At 35.6% G+C, this 17,735-nt stretch overlaps 1 protein-coding gene across 1 annotated transcript in view; it reads right to left on the reverse strand.

Moving 5' to 3' along the window:
• Positions 1 to 17,735, reverse strand: part of Myo5a (myosin VA) — a 216,094-nt gene that overhangs the window by 28,444 nt on the left and 169,915 nt on the right. Inside the window, exons 30-34 of the mRNA XM_026391361.2 lie at positions 16,567 to 16,647; positions 14,406 to 14,604; positions 11,827 to 11,901; positions 10,339 to 10,432; positions 1,257 to 1,403 (exon numbers count right to left, since the gene is read on the reverse strand). Of these exons, the coding sequence (XP_026247146.2) occupies positions 1,257 to 1,403; positions 10,339 to 10,432; positions 11,827 to 11,901; positions 14,406 to 14,604; positions 16,567 to 16,647 (596 nt within the window). The remainder of the gene's footprint in view (positions 1 to 1,256; positions 1,404 to 10,338; positions 10,433 to 11,826; positions 11,902 to 14,405; positions 14,605 to 16,566; positions 16,648 to 17,735) is intronic.

Below are 17,735 nucleotides of genomic sequence, written 5' to 3' on the forward strand. Positions count from 1 at the left end.
TATTTCTTTTAAAAAATATAGGTAAGATTGTCTAACTCTTGTTCAAGAATCCTCCAGGCAGCTTCTCATCTCACCCATTTATAAAATCTGAAATCCTCATGTAGTCCACATGATCTGGCCCTGTTCCTCTTCCCAAGCCCTGGATTACCTGCTTCAGTCAAATGCATTTCCTTACTGTTGGCTGAATATACCTGGCCTGCTCCCACCCCAAGGCCTATAAACTTACTATTTTTTTCTGCCTCTAAGGTTCTTTACTCAGATATCAGCTCTCTTACTTCCTTTAGCCTATGTCCAAAGATTACCTTATCAAAAAAATGTTTCCTGACAAATTTTATATAAAACAACACACCTTCCTTCATTCTTTATTCTTTTTTATACCCCCCAAACAATGACCTCTTGAACATTTTTGCTAAATGAAGATCATGTTGAAACTGAAGTACCTCTGTACCTATATATAGTTCTGAGTTTAATGCCATGAACCTGAAGAATGTTAAATCAAATATAACTGCCAATCACACTGCTGTCACCCTGGCAGTTGGGTGGTAGAATGCTGTACAAATGCTGACGGAGCAGTTTTAAGTTTTTTCAGTTCACAACTCATGGGTGTGTGTACTCTTTCCTTGTTTACCACCAGCCCCTGAACTGTCTTCTCACAGAGCCAGAAGGCTCACACCCAAGGCCTGATGCTCTCTATAATGCTTCTGGACTCCCTTCTCATTTGTCCTACCCTGTCCTTCCTTTACTGTAATCTTTATCTTAATTCTTTTGTTTCTTCTTTATTACTAAACTGTTGTCCTCAACATATTTAGATATAAAACTTTCCAGGGAAGTAAGGAAAAACAGAAATTCAGAAACCTAAAAGGCCTATAGGTATTCAACTGTAAGAATCCCTTGAGAGGCTATTTTAAAAGTACTAGACATGGCCAGGCTCTATTTCCTACAGATTTTAATTTAATTGGCTTAAGTTAGAGGGACCATCAATACTTTTCTAAAGTTTGTTGGTGATTCTAATGTGCCCATAGGACTGAGAAGGCCGGGCCTCAAGAGATCCTTACAGTTAGGTCCTAAGCACTTGTCCCTGCAGTTTGACTAACAAAGCATAGGGTAGTCAAGATGCTGTAGCAGCACTGCAATGTACAGCATGTAATTATGACTAAAGAAACTTCAGTGTTGAATACTTAAAAATGATTGATTAGTCTTCCCACCACTGCCACACATACTAGAAAGAGCTTTTATCCCATGTAGAGAATACTTACCTAGAATCAGGTTCTTAACAAGCTTTTGCTCATCTTCCTTCTTGTATTCCAGCATTCCTTGGAAATCTTTTTCTTTCCTGGGAATGTTGACTGGACGGATAGGCTCATCAATGATTTGTCCTGGAGATATATTCTCCATCTGGCCCACTTCATAAGGAAAAAAAAAAAAAGAGCAGAATGGTTTCTAGATAGGAACATGAAACCCTCTCATTTTTCCTATCATTTTAAATGAACTCTGTAACAATACAAACTTGCCATATTTGCCACTTAAAATTGTCCTCTTATAATTATTCTCTGGTGCTAAAATTGGGTGGATAGGTAGCAAAATTAAGTGATGATGCTACTCTGACAGGCACTAGAGCCTGATATTATTAACATCAAATAATCTAACCTGAACTGATTTGAAACTTTCAAGTTTTTTTTTTTTTTTTTTTTGTAATAAGGTTACTCACAAAGGGAAAAACAATATTGTACAAGGGGACAGCAAGATCAACTAGTTCTAAGAATCTAGTCATTAAAAACAAAAGAATATTTACTCTAAATGTATCATTATAATCATCTCAGACCACATCAAGAGTGTTCCTTCATACTAACTGATGTGAAAATGTATTTTTTTCCATAAGGGCCTCATAAGGCAAATACCTTTCTCCTGCCACCTCTAATCTCCAAAGAAATCATAAACAAACGCCTTTATTTAATATAAATTCCTAAATATTTTTTTACTTGTTTGTTGATTTTAATGAATACTAAAGTCTTGCTATGAAGCTGCAATCATTGAAGTACAATAGTATTAAAAATGGTCACTATTGTCAATAACAGCAGCTAGAAAAGAATTATGCTAAGGATAAAAAGAAGCCTCCAAGTTCATCTCAAAGTTGGGAACCAAAAGGGAACATGTGAACTTATCTTGATGATTGTGATAGTAAGCAGGACTTTTATCCTTTAATCTACAGGAAAGGAAAGCAGTTAAGAAATCTCTTTAAGATGCTATCCTTTCTCCACTGCATGGTTTTAGCACCTTTGTCTAATATAAGGTAGAAGTAATTTTGTGGATTTGTCTCTGTGTCCTCTATTTTGTACCATTGGTCTACCAGCCTGTTTTGGTGCCAGTACCATGCTGTTTTTGTTACTATTGCTCTATAGTATAGTTTAAAATCTGGAGTCGCGATACCACCAATTTCACTCTTCCTGCTTAGAATTACTTTAGCTATTCTGGGTCTCTTGTTTTTCCAGATGAATTTCATGATTGCTTTTTCTATTTCTGCAAGGAATGTCATTGGGATTTTGATGGGAATTGCATTGAATCTGTAAAGTGCTTTTGGTAGTATGGCCATCTTAATAATATTAATTCTACCAATCCATGAGCAAGGTAAATCCTTCCATCTTCTAAGGTCTTTTTCTATTTCTTTCTTCAGGGTTCTGTAGTTTTCATTGTATAGCTCTTTCACCTCTTTTGTTAAGTTGATTCCCAGGTATTTTATTTTTTTTGAGGATATTGTGAATGGAGTAGTTGTCCTCATTTCCATTTCAGAGAATTTGTCACTGATATACAGGAATGCCTTTGATTTATTGGTATTGATTTTATATCCTGCCACTTTGCTGAATTCATTTACTAGTTCTAGAAGTTTCTTGGTTGAATTTTTTGGGTCTGCTAGATATAGGATCATGTCATCAGCAAATAGTGCTAATTTAAGTTCTTCTTTTCCTATATTTATGCCTTTAATTTCTTTCATCTGTCTAATTGCTCTGGCCGTGTTTCAAGAACTATGTTGAATAGAAGTGGTGAGAAAGGGCATCCCTGTCTTGTTCCAGATTTTAAAGGAAATGCCTTCAATTTTTCTCCATTTAGAATGATACTGGCCTGAGGCTTAGCGTATATAGCTTTTACCATTTTGAGGTAATTTCCTGTTATCCCTAATTTTTCTAGAGTTTTGAACATAAAGGGATGCTGTATTTTGTCGAATGCTTTTTCTGCATCTATCGAGATGATCATATGGTTCTTATCTTTAAGTCTATTGATGTGGTGAATTACATTTATTGATTTCTGTATATTGAACCAGCCTTGCATCCCAGGGATGAATCCCACTTGGTCATGGTGCACGATCTTTTTGCTATGTTTTTGTATCTGATTTTCCAGAATTTTATTGAGGTTTTTTGCATCTATATTCATTAGGGATATTGGTCTGTAGTTTTCTTTCTTTGAGGTGTCTTTATCTGGTTTGGGAATCAGGGTGATAGTGGCCTCATAGAATGAATTTGGAAGTACTCCCTCTTTTTCTATCTCCTGAAATAGATTGTAGAGTATTGGTATTAGTTCTTCTTTAAAGTTCTTGTAAAACTCTGTGTATATCCGTCTGGTCCTGGGCTTTTCTTAGTTGGTAGTCTTTTGATGGCTTCTTCTATTTCCTCAATTGATATTGGTCTGTTTAGGTTGTTTATATCACCCTGACTCAATCTGGGTAGCTCATATGCCTTAAGGAATTTATCGATGCCTTCACTATCCTCTATTTTATTAGAGTTTAGGGTTTCAAAATAATTCAACAAATGGTGCTGGGAGAACTGGAAATCCATATGCAACAAAATGAAATTGAATTCCTTTCTCTCACCATGCACAAAAGTCAACTCAAAATGGATCAAGGAGCTAGGAATCAGACCAGAGACTCTGCATCTAATAGAAGATAAAGTTGGTCCTAATCTTCATCATGTGGGGGCAGGCCCCAAATTTCTTAATAAGACACCTATAGCACAAGAGTTAAAACCAAGAATCAAACAACTGGGACGAATTCAAACTAAAAAGTTTTTTCTCAGCAAGAGAAGTAATATGCGAGGTGAATAGAGAGCCTACGTCCTGGGAACAAATTTTTACCCCTCAAACATCAGATAGAGCTCTAATCTCTAGAGTATACAAAGAACTCAAAAAGTTAAACAACAAAAAAAGCAAATAACCCAATCAACAAGGACTTGAACAGAAACTTCTCAGAAGAGGATATACAATCAATCAACAAATACACGAAAAAATGCTCACCATCTCTAGTAATCAGAGAAATGCAAATTAAAACTACTCTAAGATACCATCTCACTCCAATAAGAATGGCAGCCATTAGGAAGTCAAACAACAATAAGTGCTGGCAAGGATAGGGGAGGGGGAGGAGGTACACTCATATATTGCTGGTGGGACTGCAAATTGGTGCAGCCAATTTGGAAATCAGAATGGAGATTCCTTGGAAAGCTGGGGATGGAACCACCATTTGACCCAGCTATTCCCCTTCTTGGACTATACCCAAAAGACCTAAGAAGAGCATACTACAGGGACACAGCCACATCAATGTTTAATTCATAATAGCTAGAATGTGGAACCAACCTAGATGTCCTTCACTAGATGAATGGATTAAAAATGTGTCATTTATACACAATGGAATATTACTCAGCACTAAAAAAATAATAAAATCATGGCATTTGCAGGCAGATGGATGGCATTAGAGCGGATTATGCTAAGTGAAGTTAGCCAATCCCTAAAAAACAAATGCCGAATGTCTTTTCTGATATAAGGGGGGTGACTCAAAATGGGATAGGGTGGAAGAGCATGAGAAGAAGACTACCACTAAATAGGGAAGAGAGGTGGGAGGGAAAAAGAGGGAGAAGGGGAGTTGCACAGAAGATGGAAGGAGAACCTCATTGTTATACAGAATACATATATGATGTTGTAATGAGAAAAAGAAAAAAAAAGTGTGTCACATTAGATTGGATAGAGAGAAAGGATGGGAGGAGGGGAGGAGTAGGGAGGATAGGAAGGGCAGCAGAATAGAATAGACAATATGATTGATGTATGTACATTCCATGTATTTATTATATATCAAAATGCATTCTACTGTCATGTATGACTAAAAAATATAAATACAAATTTTAAAAAAAAGAAATCTCTTTAAGCATACAATAAGTTTGGGTTCTCAGATTGTTGTCAAATGAAATGCAGATCAGATGCAAAAATATTAGAAAGTTTAAAGGTGCTGGCTCCATGAGGTATCAGAACTTCTTGTGTTGCTCTGGGCATTTCCTTTTCTAGTTCTAAGAAACCAATTCTACAGGAAAAGATTATCATAGAGAACAAAATACCTGCCAGTGCTCTTGCTTATATGGCATGGAGCATGGTGACATATATTCCACCTCATGATGCAACATCACATATTGGGACTGTAAGTGCTGAAAACCTGGTTTAGGTAGAATCACCACCATCCACCAACACTATGATATCTAAAGAGTGATCAGATTGCAATTGGACAGCTAGGAGCTACAACCAACTCCTGTGATCTAGTGCTGTAGATACAAGATGCAGTCTGAAACCCACCAGGTAAGTTTTATAATATAATACTTTATGTGAGAGAAGAGGAGACTCAAAACTTGTTTATTTTCATATTAATTACTTCTGGGGTCAGTTTAAACACAACAGCCATAAGGAATGATGATGAAGTTGTGGCCTCCAGAGATTATGGGCCTGCTGATGTGTGTTAAAATAATAAATTCTCTGCCATTTATGTTTCTAGTTACTTTAAGCCACAGAGATAATTCTAAGAGGGGAAACTGGGAGGAAATGAATTTAACATTAGATTTCTCAGTAAAAACACATGTCTACCAGGTGTAGTAATAAGTGCCTGTAATTGCAGCTACTTTGAAGGCTGATGCAAGAAGATCAGAAGTTTGAGGCCAGCCTCAGCAACTCATTGAGACCCTGTCTCAAAATAAAAAAATAAAAAGGCTCAGTAGTAAAATGCCACTGTCCCCAGTACTGGGGGGAAAAAAATCTAGAGTCCATGTAACCCAAAGAAGATGTTTTAAGCCTACTACTTTTATACTTCCTTAAGATGCCACTAACTGTGAGATATGCCATTTTATATAACAGTGAAAAAAATGGCAATAAAACGATAATAGTGCATCAATAATTTTAAGACATATTCCAACTTCAGAGGTGCTAAAATGTGAAGCATGCACCTCAAAATTATAAAATATGGTGAATACTTTCAATAAAAGAGCTTGTATGTTAAAAGAAAGCTTCACTTTCTTTTTGCAAAATCTTGAACTAGGATCTTTTTTGGTCTAAACAAAAATTTCACACAAATTTTCCCGTCTTCCCATTAAAATTTTTCTCTCTGCCTTTGAATTCTTCCTAGAGACTTAAGTCTTTACAAAAACTCACAGATAAAAGACAGCTATCAGCTCAACATAATCTTGATTTATTTAGCAAAACTATTTACTAATTAAAATAAAATGTCAACTTCTATGCAGCATCAGGAAAATATAAAGCCTGAAAAGGATAAACCAGGACACTACCCCAGTTTTCTTTTTCTTTCTTTTTTGGCACTAGGAATTGAGCCCAGAGGCACTTTACTAAGCTATAGCCTTAGTCCTTTTTATTTTTTATTTTAAGACAGGGTCTCCCTTCATTACTGAGGCTAGCCTCAAACTTGCACTCCTCCTGCTTTAGCCTCCTGAGTTGCTGGGATTACAGGAATGTGCCACCATGCCTGGTTCTACTCCAGTTTTCAAACACTCAAGAGACATTGGTGGCTGTAATGGTGTGAACATTTGCTTTCCAAAGTTTATGTTGAAACTTAATCCCCAATGCAACAGTATTAAAATGTGGAGCCTTTATGAGGTGATTAGTCCATAGGAGCTCCACCCTTAAGGATGGGATTAGTGCCTTATAAAAGTGTTATAAGGAACTAATTAGGCCTTTTGTCCTTCCATCCCTTCCATGTGAGGACACAGCCTAAGAACCCTCTGGAGGGCACAGCAACAAAGTACTACCAGGGAAACAGAAATCAGGCCTTCAACAGGCAGTGAGCCTGCACACACCTTGATCTTGAACTTCCATCTTCTAGAACTAACTATGAGAAACAAATTCCTGTTGCTTAAAAATCACCCAGTCTCAGGTGTTTTGTCAGAGCAGCACAAATGAACTGAGATGGCAGTTTCTTAGTCCAGCGCTTTATCCAATGCAGACTCTTTCTACAAAAAGCTGAAGCAATCCCTATTTCTGTTTTCTAAATTCTTTATAAACTTGAAAGGAAAACATTCCTTAACCTTTTTGTTATGGAAAAGGAAAGAAAATTGGATTTTTAAAAAAATTTTACTTTTCCACACTTGGCACCAGGAAGATATTGATCTCAGGTTCAATTAAAACAGATACATTCCTATAAGTGGAGAAGCTCTGTTGGGAAACATGACTCAAAGGAGAGAAAGCAGTGATTCTCAGAGAGCTTGGGTTCTGGTCCTGTATCTTACTGGCTGAGGCTTTGGGAATGTCACCTATGCTTTTTTTTTTCTCTTATAAAATAATCAAATGATTTTTAGAAGACTCTCAGGTATAAATTTCTTGACTACAAAAACCGAGATGGAACACCCACTCCTAGATTAAAATACGGCACAAAGCACATCAAATTTTGAAATACTCTCCATTTAACTATATAATTCCTTCTAAAAAATTATATAGGTTGGTATTTTTAAAAATAGATTTTGCTGGATGTTAAAAAAAGTCTCCTTAATTAAATGTAGCCAATAGGAAAAGGTAAGAGTTGTGTTATTTTAAACTGAAAGGATTTAAGTATGTTATAATATATGTATTAAGTATGTTGAAGAAAAATATTCACTTTTGGCTACTAGAAAGTGCTTTGCTATACAAAGTTGCCAGTATTTTCTGTACAACTGTGAGATTCATGGACAAAGGGAGAAGTGTTAAAAAAATCTTTCATCTATATTCCCTAATTTGAGGGTAGAGCAGAGACAATGCCTGCCATAAGTTCCAGGTTACATACATCTATTAATTTTATTCTCTAGTTAGTGTTATCACTTGATTCAAAATATAACCTTTCTTAAGAACCATTATGTCTTTGTTTGACTTAATTTAAGCCTTCTCAAATGTTTTTAGCTTTATACCTATCAGCTTTATACTTGTCAGGGTTGCTTCACTGATTTCTGATTAATAATAGCCTAAAATTAGTAACATCTTGAAATATTCTAATGTAATCTTTTAAAAATGTATACATCAAAGAAAGCTGATTAAAAATGTAAAATTACTAATATATGGCAAAGAATCCAGTAGGAGTTCAACATAAGCAATCTCACAAGTTAATACCCTTAAAATCAGTTTCTTTCAAGCAAATGCTCTTGTCTGATTAAAACCTCATGATATAATTTAGTGCATAATAAGTGTAGAAAGTTCTTTTTTAAATTGTATATCTCACATGTGTGAGTATGTGATTTGGGGTTTCAAAAATTTCAATGTTATATGAAGAATTATACATCAAATATGACTACAAAGTAATCTTTCTGATTTCTAAACAGTTATTCCAGTATTTGTATATCTAAGAGAGAAATATCCTCTTTAAAGTAAATATTCAAGTTGTCATGTTCTAAATATTTCTGAAACTTATTTATTTTTTCAACAGACATTTAAGGAAGGACTATTATAGGTCCGACACCATACTCAGGGCTATGAAAACAAAAGAAAAATAAGAGGTAGGTGGTTCCTATGCTAAGGAAGTTTATAGTTTATCATGAAAGACAATAATTCAAACAAGGAAAACTACTAAAAATATGATGTAATGAAAATCATAGAAGATGTGAGCCAAACTGTGGTGCACAGAGGGCAGGGCCATAAGATCTATCTGTAGGATCAGGAAAGGCTGCTTTTGAGGGTGTGACACATGACTCTGGTCTCAAAGGACGAGTAGGACTTGACCAGGAGAACAGGAAGCCAAACAGAATAATTATGATAGGTCCTGGAATGTTTGAGGAATGAAAACCATACTTATGAGTCAATCATAGTAGATTCTCTTGAACATTACCAGTAGTGGGGAATCTTAACTCTTTGAGCCAAGCAGAAATTAAACAGAATGACATCTAGAGAATAAGATGGGAGATCAGGCTGAGTAATATCATTTTAGGTATGAAGGCAATTCCAAATAGTTTCTCTAAAATCTCTCAAGCAGTGAGAAGTTTGTTGAAAAAAGCTTAGAATATGGCTTTAGTCCTGTTCACTGTTAGATCCCTGGTGCCTACAACTGTGCTCAGATCATGGCAGGAACTCAGTATATTTATTTAATGAACAAACACATTAATCCACAAACAAGATTAATTTATTCATAATAATAACAGCAACTTATATTTAATTTTTCTCAAGGAGTTTTCCTGCCATTATCATATAGAAACCATGAGATATTTTAAAAGATCTTATCTCTTTATTTTCATTAGTCATATTTTTATTTGCTTCTCTTTTTTCCTCTATCATACTGTGGATTCTTTGAGGAAACAGACTTTATATCACTCCTGTCAGTATCCTAAATATTAAAAGTTAATACTAACAACTAAGTTATATGTAGCATTTATCATAAACTATTCTAAATGTATTACTCATACCAACTCATTCAATTCTTATAACTATATCAGATACTATTAACATTTTCATTTAACATATTGGAATACTGAGGCATAGAGAGGTTTGGTTACTTGTCCAATATTATATGGTTAGTAAGTAGAAGGATTTTTTTTTTTTTTTTTTTTGGTCCTGGGGATTGAACCTGGGGCACTTGACCACTGAGCCACATCCCCAGACCTTTTTATATTTTTATTTTGAGACAGGGCCTTGCTAAGTTGCTTAGGCCCTCACTAAATTGCTGAGGTTGACCTTGAACTCATAATCCTCCTGCCTCAGCCTCTGGAGCTGCTGGGATTACAAGTGTGCACCAGCATGTCTGGCAGTAAGTAGAATGATTAAAACTTGAACCCAGGAAGCCTGGCTCCACATTCCATGCTCTTAATGGCCATGTATACTGTCTAGTACATTACCTGGCATACATGAGACACTCATTAGATGCTTGATGAATGAATTCTCTCCTTCTGAAAATATAATTCCCACCACAGAAAGAACATTTTTTCTTCATGTAGAAATAGAAATTTCCACTCCACAGAAATTAGGTTTGCTAAAGGTTATTTTTCCTAATATTCACATACAGTCTTTGTTAGGCTGCTTGTATAGCAATAAACAACCAAGATTCAATGACTGTCATATAAAAAATATATTTAGTACCTTCTAGTTCACCAATTTTTTTGGCAAAAACTTTCAGTTGTTTTTTCAGTTTCCGGACAGTCTTATCCTGTTTTTCAAGTTGTTCCATCAAATCCTAAAGATCAAAATGAGAAACATAACAAAAAGATCAAAATAGCCCTTTTAAAACTTCCCTTTCCAAGGGAGAGCTGACACAGCATCACAGAAATAGTACTGTTAGTTTTACATAAAAGCTTCAGAGCAGCTCGTTGGTGGAGCCCCCACCTGGCTAAAACTGGCAGGCATGGGAAATACAGCTATAATAAAGCCAAATGTTAAAATACACAATGCAGTAAAATCTTTACAGCGTGATGGATGGCAAGCTTCCTGTGGAGTCTTTTTAAGTAGACTCTCTCTGGGTAAAAAAAAAAATCAAACCTTTTCAATATATTGTTATTACAGTGAAATGGCTTATTTTAAAGGGAAACTAGGCAAGCATGAATTTTGATGAGTTCACAAAAGGTTTTGGGAGAAGATTTAAGGATCATTGAACTTATCAAGCAGGAATTGAACCCTACTCTATGAGAGACCCATTCTTTGGAGCTGTTAGAATAGATCTGAAACTTAAAAGTTTTGGGAATTAAAAGGTAAGTTGAAAAATAATCATAGACAATGGGATAAAGAGCAGTTTGATGACTTTGGGCCAAAGTGGCAGGTGGCATAAGCCACTCATGAAATCTTGCAGGTGATATATACAAAGAAAGGGAATAATTATGAATGTGTAATGCAAAACAGGAAAAAACAGTATGTTTATGGTGGGAGGTATTAAAGTGTATGATTATTGTCTCTGTAAAAGAGAATTCTCTAAAATGCCAGCACATAATTAGAAACTCAATAAATAAAGCGAATAAGAGCAGACTCAGAGTTTAGAAGGGAAATGAGTCAGGGATGTTTGTGGTTTTCATTCAGGTTACAGAGAAGACAAGTGTTTACAAATCCAAATATCATTTGTTCTCCAGTTTAGACAGGAGTGGACATAGATACTAAACTAATGATCTGGGTTTTTTGTTTTGGTACTGTAGATTAAACACTGAGCTATATCCCCAATCCTTTTTGGATTTTTTTGAGACAGGGCTTTGCTAAGTTGCTGAGGCTGGTCTAGAATTTGTGATTCTCCTGACTCATCTTCCAGAATTGCTGGGATTACAGGCTAAAATGATGACTTGAAGGGAATAGTTGCTAATGCTTTGTTCAAACTGTTAATTGCTTCTTGGATTTCATGTGATCTTTCAAATCATATTGCTTCCATCACACTGTAAGCCTAGTGTTAATAACAAACCACACATGAGAATGGACGCAGGACACTGACAGAGATGACACCACTGGCTAAAAGATAGCTGTGGGCAGAAATAGGTTTTGTGAAAGTTTTTGAAAAGACTTCTGGTGAGGGGCAGGCAGCAGTGTGCTCTTCAGATATAGAGGGCTAAAATTAGCAGGAAGACAAGGAAAAAACACTGTGGTTTTACATACAATCATCCGTTTGTAAAGTGAAATCCGATATGATTGATACTTCTTAGGGTCATCTGCATATAATTCCTCAAAATACTGAAAAAACAGGCATAATGGATATTTGGTTTTTTTCCCCCTGTCTTTGAGGGAACACTACCTCTCAGCAAAATTCATTTAAAAGTATTTTAAAACACAAATAATGAATTTGTATATATTCAGAAGACTCTGATTTGTCATTGCTATATATTATTTTAACTACATTCTTACAGATTTTTTGCATAATAAAAAGAAATGAATGATGTCCAGGACACCATCATTTAGATGGTAAACAGAATGGTTATCCACACTGCCCGGACAAGGCTGTCACTTCAGTCTTCAGCCCTCTTGCCCTTTTATCTCTAACCTTCCCCATAGGTGATGCTCAGGAGTTTGCTAGACCTACTTTGCTACTGGCAGCCACAGCAAGGGTAGGGAAGGCAAATAAAATTAAAGGGAAAATATTGGCACTGTTAGTACTCTTGTTTGGAGAGAATGGTGAGAAACCCTGGGCCCTTCTTCCCTGAAAGGCATCCTGGGGGAGGTTTGTGAAACCTGTTCACTAGAGGAGGAAAGATACCATTCTTGTGTTTGTGTTGGGGCAGTAGGTGGCTGGTGGATGTCACACAAGGTGACATTTCCATTAGTGTTCTTCATTTCCAAGAACACTAAGCCTAGGTCCATTGCTGCTTGAATTTTCTTCTCAAGTGCTTCCAAGAATTACACAACTGAGAATGAGAAACCATAATGAGTTGGCAAAAGCACATAATTTCATGTACTTAAATTTGAATCCATTCCCCTGAATTAGTAGCCAGTGTAATGGCAAGAGAAGCAGCTGATTAAAAAGGGTATTCCCCAAACTCAAACTCATTAACCAGATTTTTATGGCTTAGAATGTAGAGGCCCATTTTATTTTTATGTTAGCTATGAAAATTGCTAGGAAAAATTAATAATACAGACAGTTTACAAAGGAAATACTTGATCAACTTAGTGTACAAACTTTGGGAATCTGCCACCCAGAAGCACCTTTATTTCAGATTCACCTAGTATTTTAAGACAATCATTTATAAGCACAAAATTTTTTTGCTGATCAATCAATGTTAGTTAGTATATTTATCAATTCTTAGTCATCAAAGAATTGTTAGTTTAATTTAAGCAACAAAATATACTTGGGAATAATAAATGACATTTCAAAAATATTTAATGAACCAGTAGTTTCTCTGACAAATTGGCAAGATTTCAGTCACTCTGAAGAGTCCAAATACAACATTCACCCTCTTCCTGTATTCCCACCATGAGCCTCACACAGAAATCAGACTGCAAAAAGAATACCTTCCGCTTTGCTTCTAGTTCACACAAAAGATGGCTGGATAAATGACACTAGAAATCTATTTGTAATACAGAGTATCACTAATGAAATAATGGACAGACGATTCAGATTGCAAATTTTCAGAGAGAATTCAAAGTATTTTATTATAGGTCATTAAGAAACCTTAATTTAAAAAAAAGGCAAATTCTCAAAAGTCTTAAAAAACTTTTCTCAAAAATCAGGCTATCACTACAATACAGATTTTACACAGAAGTATGGAATTATAATCTTTCAATTATTTTTAATATTATGTGTATATCTGTCAGATTTTAAAAACTACAAATCTGTAATAAAGGTTATTATGTGACAGAAACAAATAACTTAGAAAATATTTTCAGTAAAAAAAGAAAAACAAACAAGGAAAAAGGAAAAGAAAAAACTTGGACTCCATACCAGTGTTTAAAAATCTGGCAAGGGAAAAAAATTCTGCATTTGTTATACAAGTTCTTCTTTTTTTTTTTAATTTTCTTTATTAGTTCTAATCAGTTATACATAACAGTAGAAAGCTCTTTAATTCATTGTATACATATGGAGAAGAATTTTTCTCTTCTCTGGTTGAGCATGAAGTAGAGTCACACCATTGTGCAATCATACGTACAAGTTCTTCTTAAAAGAATAAGTTTAAACCTGAATCCTGACTCCCTCTCCTGTCAATAAGCTCCATCTAGCATTAACCAAAAGCCCCTTCTTGGTTCTGCCAACCACCTTCCCTGATCTCAACTCTAACCTGCTCTTGTCTGCCTGAGAGAGAGGCTGGGATGGCCTTGGTGGCTGCTTGGGGACCAAATGTAAGCAAAATTGCCCAGTCTCTGTCATGGCAATCACATACCAAACCTCCTGAGAAGGCAGAGAATCCTTAGCTGAAATGGATGAAGCAGGTTGCCTCAGACTCTATCAAAACCCAGTTTGTAGTTGGGTGGTTCTCTTCCTGACCCTCCATATGACATCTGAGAACACTTGGACACCTGGAGCTTTCTGTGAGAACAACCTGTGCAGGTTGTTTATTTGTACCAATTTATTCATGTTTTCTTTACTGTTTCTATTAGAGTAAGAGAGTAACAAATATGGGGCATAGAGATTTTCTCAGCAAGGAAAAGCTGTATTTGATCAAAAAGAAACCAAGATATTCAGCAATGCCAGGCACTGCCTGCTGAGAGGGGGCATGTGGGGGTAGGGGGGTGGTACTTCTCCTTACCAAGTTTTCATTGGTCAACCGGGTGATCTCATGCTGCAGGCTGGCCTCGATGCGGGCCTCTGGGGGTAGCTGTAGGTTCTGAGCCAGCAACTGCTGCTGCCGGTTGTTCTCTTCCTTCAGGCTCTGGATCTCCCCTCGGAGGGCCTCAGCCTCATTCTCATGGCTCCTCTTCTGTGACTGCAGCTGGGATTCCAGGAGCCTGAAGAAAAGCCATACAAGTAGAAAGAAAAGATGACACTTTGAGTTCCTGCCTAAGTGGTGTGGGGTAGGGCTTCATGCTCACTTACAAAATTAGAAAAAGTAGGTACTCTCTAGTAGCCCTGAATCTTCTGACTTGATTAAAGTAAAAAAACCCAAACAAGGACCAGAAATGTATGTGAACACTCTCATATTTGTGTCTTTCTGAGCAGTATAAAATTCTCAGAGGTCTGAAGAGACAGAGGAGTCTTAGCTCTTTAAAAAATTCATAGGAAATGATGATTTAAAAAAAAAGGAAAGACCTAGCTCTAATCTGGCTTTCTATATTTATAAGCTAGAATTCAATGTGGAAAACACAGTACCACTGCTACCAAATAACTCTGCACTATAAAGGGCAAGCTTACAAACTCCCAATCTAATTAAATATGCCTTTAAGGATTATAGTTACTAACTCTAGGCAGAGGGTGGGACCAGGGTCCCATTTTTTTACTCTTATCACTAAAGGACAGAAATGCTGGAGCCTTACTCTAAAATATATGCAGATTTAGTTAAATTCAGGCAGAAAGTTCTGTAATTTCATATATGAACATATTTTAAATTTATCATCTTCTCTCTCCCCATAAATTTATATAACAGTAACAGAATCCAAACATGACATGGTTTTGGAATACAAGTATTAACAGGACCAACAAGTGGTTACTGTTTCTTTGAGCAACCATGTAGCCAGCTGTGTGCACAAAGTAGATGAGGGCACTGGCAACAAAGATGCCAGAGAGTAAGAGCATCCTCCCTTCACTGTGCTTCCCTGCTTGTACAGTCACTCCTTTTCTAAACACAAAATGAAGTGATGGTTAAGACCTGATGCAAGAAAAAAAAAAAACAGTGGTACACATCTGTAATCCCAGTGACTCAGGAGGCTGAGACAGGAGGATCACAAGTTTGAGGCCAGTCTCAGCAACTTAGGGAGACCCTGTCTCAAAAAAAGGGGGCTGATGATGGAGCTTAGGGGTAAAGCACCCCTGGATTAAATCCCCAGTTGCTGCAACTACCACCACGACCACCAAAAAAAAAAAAAAAAAAAAAAAAAAAAAAAAAAAATTAACTGATGTGAAGAAAGAAAAGAAGACATTCTTTTATTCTAACTGTCTTGGTTTGTCAACTGCTGGGTAAAACTTACTGATGCCATTGCAAGCAAGCTGTTAAAATTTCAAAAGAATTTAAACCAATAATACTTCAAAATTAATGACAGTGGTTTATGGTTAGAATAAACAAAGCACAATAAGCAGAAGCCCCCTGAACAAACAGTATTTTAAGACTTTTAAAAATTTAATTCTAAAATGGATTTTTATGAGATTTTAAGATTATACATGTCAATAGAGCAGATGATTATCTGCATTAAAAAGATATTGCTATTTCAATTTATTTTCTTTCCCTTAAACATGAAACCCTCCTGATTTGTTGTCTCATGCATGTGAATTTTGCAATAACCACAAGGAATGCCAAATCATTTATTTGATATTATTTTTAGGCAGTATAATAATATATAAGAAAGCAGCCACATTGCTACAGGTACATATATCATGTAGATTGATCTTTGAAACAAGAAGCTGCTAATTAAGTAATAAATATTAGTTCCTAGCCCCCAAAATTTGTACCATACTTGATTTTGTTTTCTCAACTCCTAGAGAGAGAGATTTCTAGATATTCACTCTAGAAAGTATCATTCACTTATAGGAAGTAATTCTCATATTCACCATCAATCAATTTTAGCTTTAATAGTATCTCTTAGAGGAGAAGGTTTTAGAGAAGGTGTCTGGCTGAATGTTCTAAGTTTAATAAATTCTAATGAAACTGATTTACCCAGGAAGACAATGCAAAAGAAACAGAGTTAAAGTCACAAGGTCACTGTTAGTAAGAAAAACAACAAATTAATAACATTCCATTTTGAGGAGACAAATATAACCTGTTGGCTTGTTTTAACCCTTCATAAACCAGCCACAGCTCTCCATCCTCATTCAATTCATGGTAATCCATAGCAGAAGATCTTCCATGCAAATGAAACAAAAATGCAAAACACAAAGGAATACAGGATGGTAATGAGATGATGATGGTCAAGAGTAGCACATGGTATTTCAATATTTTATTAAGTGAGTAAGATTGTTTTTATTTATCACAGATAACACTAGAACATTACCACAAAAATTATTTTTGGTTAATTTTTTAAAAATGGGTAACATGTAACATCACATGAATGTGCATAGAAATTATAGCAAAAAAAAAAAAAAAAACAAGACCAAGAGTTATTTTCCCCCCAAATAAGAAATAAACTAAAAAGTGAGAAAGAAATTCTGTTTTTAACAATTTATTCAGCTGGCTGAGCGATTCTGTATATTAGGCATTAGACTGGAGGCTAACCATGGCATACATGTGGAATGAAAACTCCAGTTATTGTCTTCATGTGGCAATCTTCACAGTATATCTCAAAATAAAGTTTTAAGTCTTCTGGGTAGGAACTTGTTTTAGCTTAATGAAATCTGATTCTCCATTTAAAAATTTGTTTTAAAATTTTTTATAGGAGTAACATGTATAAGAACATGTCCAATGTATTCAGCTTTTATGACATGATTTCAAGTTATTTTCATCAAAGACTAATCTTAATATATGGAGAAACTCCCTTTATATTAGAGTTGTATCACATTTTATTAGAAGTAGTTAACAGATAAGAATGACAAAATTGATAACAGTTTTTTCTAAGATACAAACATTTGTGTGTTTGCTAAGTGCCAGATGCTGTTCTACATCCTTTCATTATATTTCATTTAGTTCTCCCAGTCACCTAATATATACCATGTGCCACATTACACAGGAAGACTTGGAGACTTGGAAGTAAGATACCTGTAGAAGTTACACAGCTGGTAAGTAGTGGATCGGATCCCAGCACTGTGTGACTACAGAGTACAGGTTTTTACTCTTGCTATATAATCTTGTTGATATATTTTCATAACACAAATTGAAGGAATTCTGTTTTCCATCTACCATCTCTTCCTAGAAAATTCATCTGTTTCCAAGTTTCAATTTTATTATTATAATTTGATAACTTCAAAATTTATATCTCGGTCCAAATATCTCTCC

This window comes from Urocitellus parryii, chromosome 6, assembly GCF_045843805.1.
Source record: "Urocitellus parryii isolate mUroPar1 chromosome 6, mUroPar1.hap1, whole genome shotgun sequence".
Taxonomy (NCBI): domain Eukaryota; kingdom Metazoa; phylum Chordata; class Mammalia; order Rodentia; family Sciuridae; genus Urocitellus; species Urocitellus parryii.